The 3,952-nt window shown below is 27.7% G+C and overlaps 1 protein-coding gene across 1 annotated transcript; it reads right to left on the bottom strand.

Annotated features, from left to right (window-relative positions):
• Positions 1–411: 411 nt before the first annotated feature.
• On the bottom strand, positions 412–2,139 carry LOC145139958 (protein FAR1-RELATED SEQUENCE 5-like). The gene is made up of 4 exons (XM_079073602.1): positions 1,876–2,139; positions 1,005–1,529; positions 668–723; positions 412–586 (listed from the first exon to the last, which is right to left on the bottom strand). Exons 1-4 carry the CDS (start codon positions 2,137–2,139, stop codon positions 412–414), a joined length of 1,020 nt encoding a protein of 339 aa, XP_078929728.1.
• Positions 2,140–3,952: the final 1,813 nt, after the last annotated feature.

Raw genomic sequence — 3,952 nt, 5'->3', positions numbered from 1 at the left:
TAGAATCACATATAATTATAAACAAACAACCAAAAAATTGAATGAGGAAAAATAAATTGAATCATAAATGATTATCATCTGTTATGAACATGGTTTACTTAAAAAATTGAAAACTAATAAAATGTCTATTCATTAATTCTGAGCATTAAATCTACTTGGACAAGTACGCCTGTTGTGTGGTTCTCTTTTACCACATAATGAGCATTTTATGGTCTTCGTTTGAGCATTCATAACTGCTTTTTCAACTTCACCAATAAGCCTTTTCTTTCGTGATCCTTTATTATGTTGAATTTCTGGAACAAAAATCTCGACTTCTTATGGAATAGTAACATTATAAAGTTTTTCAAAGATATCCGAATTTGTAATAGGCTTGTCACTTGAACAATTAATCTTCACCTCATTCAACAAAATTTATGTTTTTTCAGCCAAACATGCTAACTTCTGCTTATCATGTCTCACAATATCTAAAGCAGTTTCAACATTCAAAAATACTTCATTAACCAGTTTGGTAACTTCTTCATCCTCTTCATCAAAACGATCTCTCGACAACTGATAATTCAAAGATATTACATCCTTTGTCCCTTGCCTAAGAATATATTGTTCCAGTATTTCATTAAAATTTTTGTCCATTAATACTCTAAAAGCATGTCTACAGAGAATACCAAACCGATTAAAATGTCCACAGGTGCAACTCACTTCTTTTTCATCATATTTTAGTTCCACCTGTAACAATAAAAAATCACATATGATTATACAAATAAAAATCACAGTCTTGTTTAATCACATGTGATTAAAATGTTTTATATACACAAAATATATCAATCACATATGATTACACACATGAAAACAATATACACACCAACGACATATGCACATTATCTTTATAATCACATGTGATTGATCAGATGAGTATGATATATAAACATATATAAATGATATAAATAAAAAAAATAAAATACCTTATATGTTGCTTTTACTTCGTGTTTTTAGTTCTTGTGAATAACTTTAAAAATTTCCCATCCATCTCCCTCCCCTAAATCTTTAACCTCACAAAACCAACCTCCTTTATAAATCTCCTTTTGAACTTCAAAGAAAACTTTGCTAGTATACACCTTTGCTGCATGTTGTTCTATCATACGCGGTGACCTCCAAGAATACTTTGCTCCCTTGGTCTTACGATCAAGTTCACGTTGTGTATAACATTGTTTTTTAATGGCAGCGTCATAATTCATCATGAAATTTAGAAAGAAATTTTCAGTTTCTGAATATGTATTGAAAAATGAATTGATACTCTCAGACCTTGATGTTGTCTTCATCAACCCACACCTTGGAAAATCATTGAAATATGCAGGTACCCATGCTTCCTTATTTTCAAAAATATCTTTAAACCATTTCTCATCTTCAAGATTAAATTCTTTCATCAAAAGTTCCCAACTCCTCTCGAAAATATGATGCTCGATATAAATGTCCCAAACAAGTTTATTGAACATTTTCTTGAAATTCGTGCTTTTAAGAAATTCCACAGATAGCTGTAATAGTCACATGTGATTCAAACATTATAAGTTAATATTAAAATATAAAGGTAAAAATCACATCACATAACTTTAAATCCTTTAATCATATGTGATTATAAATGTAATCACATCTGATTTCGAATAATCATGTGTTTTTATACCCATAATCATTTATGATAGAATAAACATATGATTTAGAAAATCACATCTGATTACAATATTGAAACAAAATCACATATGATTTAAATATGTAAACATTAGAAAACAAATCACATATGATTCAAATCTGTTCAATTGAAAAATCATATGTGATTTAAAAATATATGTTATGTAAAATCACGTGTGATTTAAAAAAATGTACATTTTTTGGCAGTTTCTTCATGATATGCCACATGCACAATCTGTGCTTGGATTGAGAAAAAACAGACTCAACTGCTTGCTTTAATGCTGCATCTTGATCAGTTAAAACAAGTAATGGTTGTTTATTTGAATGAGCCTTCATAAATTGCTCAAGAAGCCATTTATACGAATCCACATCCTCCGTGCTTAACAACCCGGCTCCAACAGTAACAGATGATTTATGATGATCAATGACAGTGAATGGAACAAACACCAATGAATACATATTTCATGTAATAATCAAAATAAGATTAAAAATATTTATAACATAAAAATAAATAACATAAGAATACTTGATAATAAATGATAAATCACATATGATTATAATCAAAATCACATTACAAATACTTGATGAGAAATTATTCAATCACATATGATTACAATCATCATCACATCAGTATACTTCAGAGTACTTATTAAGCATTGATAAATCATATGTGATTTGAAAATAACTACATCAGACTAGTTGTAAAGCATTAATCAATCATCAATCTCATATGAATATGATCAATCAGATATGATTATAATCATAATCAAAATACCATACATGTTCAGCATTAGTCAATCATATATCATTACAATAATAATCACATTAGTATAATTATTGAAAAAATATAAATCACATCTGATTATAAACATAAATACATAAAAAAAACTTACTTATTTGTACGAAATGTTGCATTAAGTGACATAACATCTCCAAATTCACTGTAGTGTGCTTTATCTGTTTCATCGGCCCAAAACATTGCATTTAATACATTATTCTCATCACATCTATAAAAAACGAATAATCGGATAGTTGTTTTTCCGATCATTCATCTTGTTCACAATAAGTTGAGCATCTCTGAATCCAATAATTGAGCCCATATCCCTCTTAAAATTTCTGTAATCTACAGCCTTGCCCCTTACATATTGAAAACCACCTTTCAAAGTTGATTTCAGTTTGTAAGCTTTTGTAGCACCCACTTTTGCAGTAGACGCCCGAACAATGAACTCCTTGTCAGAGTATGAAAGAGTCCTTGTACTTTTCAAATGAAATGTATCTTCAAGCTTGTGGTTGTGATTTTCTTGAAACTTATCAAACTTATACTCACTTGTTCCTTTGACACGTTTCACAATAATTTTAGCTTTACAATCTGTAACCCTGTAGATTGTATTACGTTCTGTTGGATTCAATTTTGGTTTACCCATCCTGTTACAAACCAAAAACCTATGCTTTATTATATCACCAACTTTCCTTAATGTGTTCAAATGAACATCAAAACCAGCTTTCTCTGCATATCTTTTATAAAAATTAATTCCCTCATCCACATCTTTGAACCTCATTTCCTTAGTAGGTTTAAACTCTTCAGAAACATCTGGGTTGATATCATGTAGAGCCTTTGACATATAAAACTCTGATACACAACTTGAACTATTTGAATTTCCATCATTAAAAGAATTCGAACAGTCACCTGTATGATCAAATATAGAAAACATTTTAATAATATATTATTATAAAATAAACACTTGAATATACATAAATCAAAACAATATAAAATCACATGTGATTAATAATGAATTTGTTATATAATCATATATGATTAAAATAAATAATTGAACATATATAAAAAATGGATAATCAGATATGATTAACACTATATTAAACATAATTATAAAAAAAACTAATTAATAATTACAAAAAATTAACAAAATAGATTAAATCAACAATAATGAATTACTTATAATCACATCTGATTATCTAATGAATTCGTTATTAATCAAATGTGATTGTATAAGGAATTCATTATCAATCACATGTGATTGTACATTACATACATTGATATATATTCAATTCTAAAAAACATTAATAATAAACTACTAATTAATAATCACATAAGATTAACAAAAACGATTAAATCAAAAATAATGAATTACTTATAATCACATGTGATTATATAAGGAATTCATTATTACTCACATGTGATTGTATAAGGAATTCATTATCAATCACATGTGATTGTACATTACATACATTGATATATATTCAATTCTAAAAA

The sequence above is a fragment of the Lactuca virosa genome, chromosome 9 (assembly GCF_052849685.1).
Source record: "Lactuca virosa cultivar CGN04683 chromosome 9, Lactuca_virosa_CGN04683_v6, whole genome shotgun sequence".
Classification (NCBI taxonomy): domain Eukaryota; kingdom Viridiplantae; phylum Streptophyta; class Magnoliopsida; order Asterales; family Asteraceae; genus Lactuca; species Lactuca virosa.
This window is presented reverse-complemented; position numbering and strand designations above follow the sequence as displayed.

What these genes read in the sequence shown, in the direction of transcription:
- LOC145139958 (XM_079073602.1), bottom strand. Translation starts at nt 2,139, where the DNA reads ATGTATTCATTGGTGTTTGTTCCATTCACTGTCATTGATCATCATAAA. An exon ending in TGAAGAAACTGCCAAAAAAT is followed by an intron (nt 1,530 to 1,875) that starts GTACATTTTTTT and finishes TGACTATTACAG; the next exon opens with CTATCTGTGGAATTTCTTAA. An exon ending in ATGGATGGGAAATTTTTAAA is followed by an intron (nt 724 to 1,004) that starts GTTATTCACAAG and finishes TTATTGTTACAG; the next exon opens with GTGGAACTAAAATATGATGA.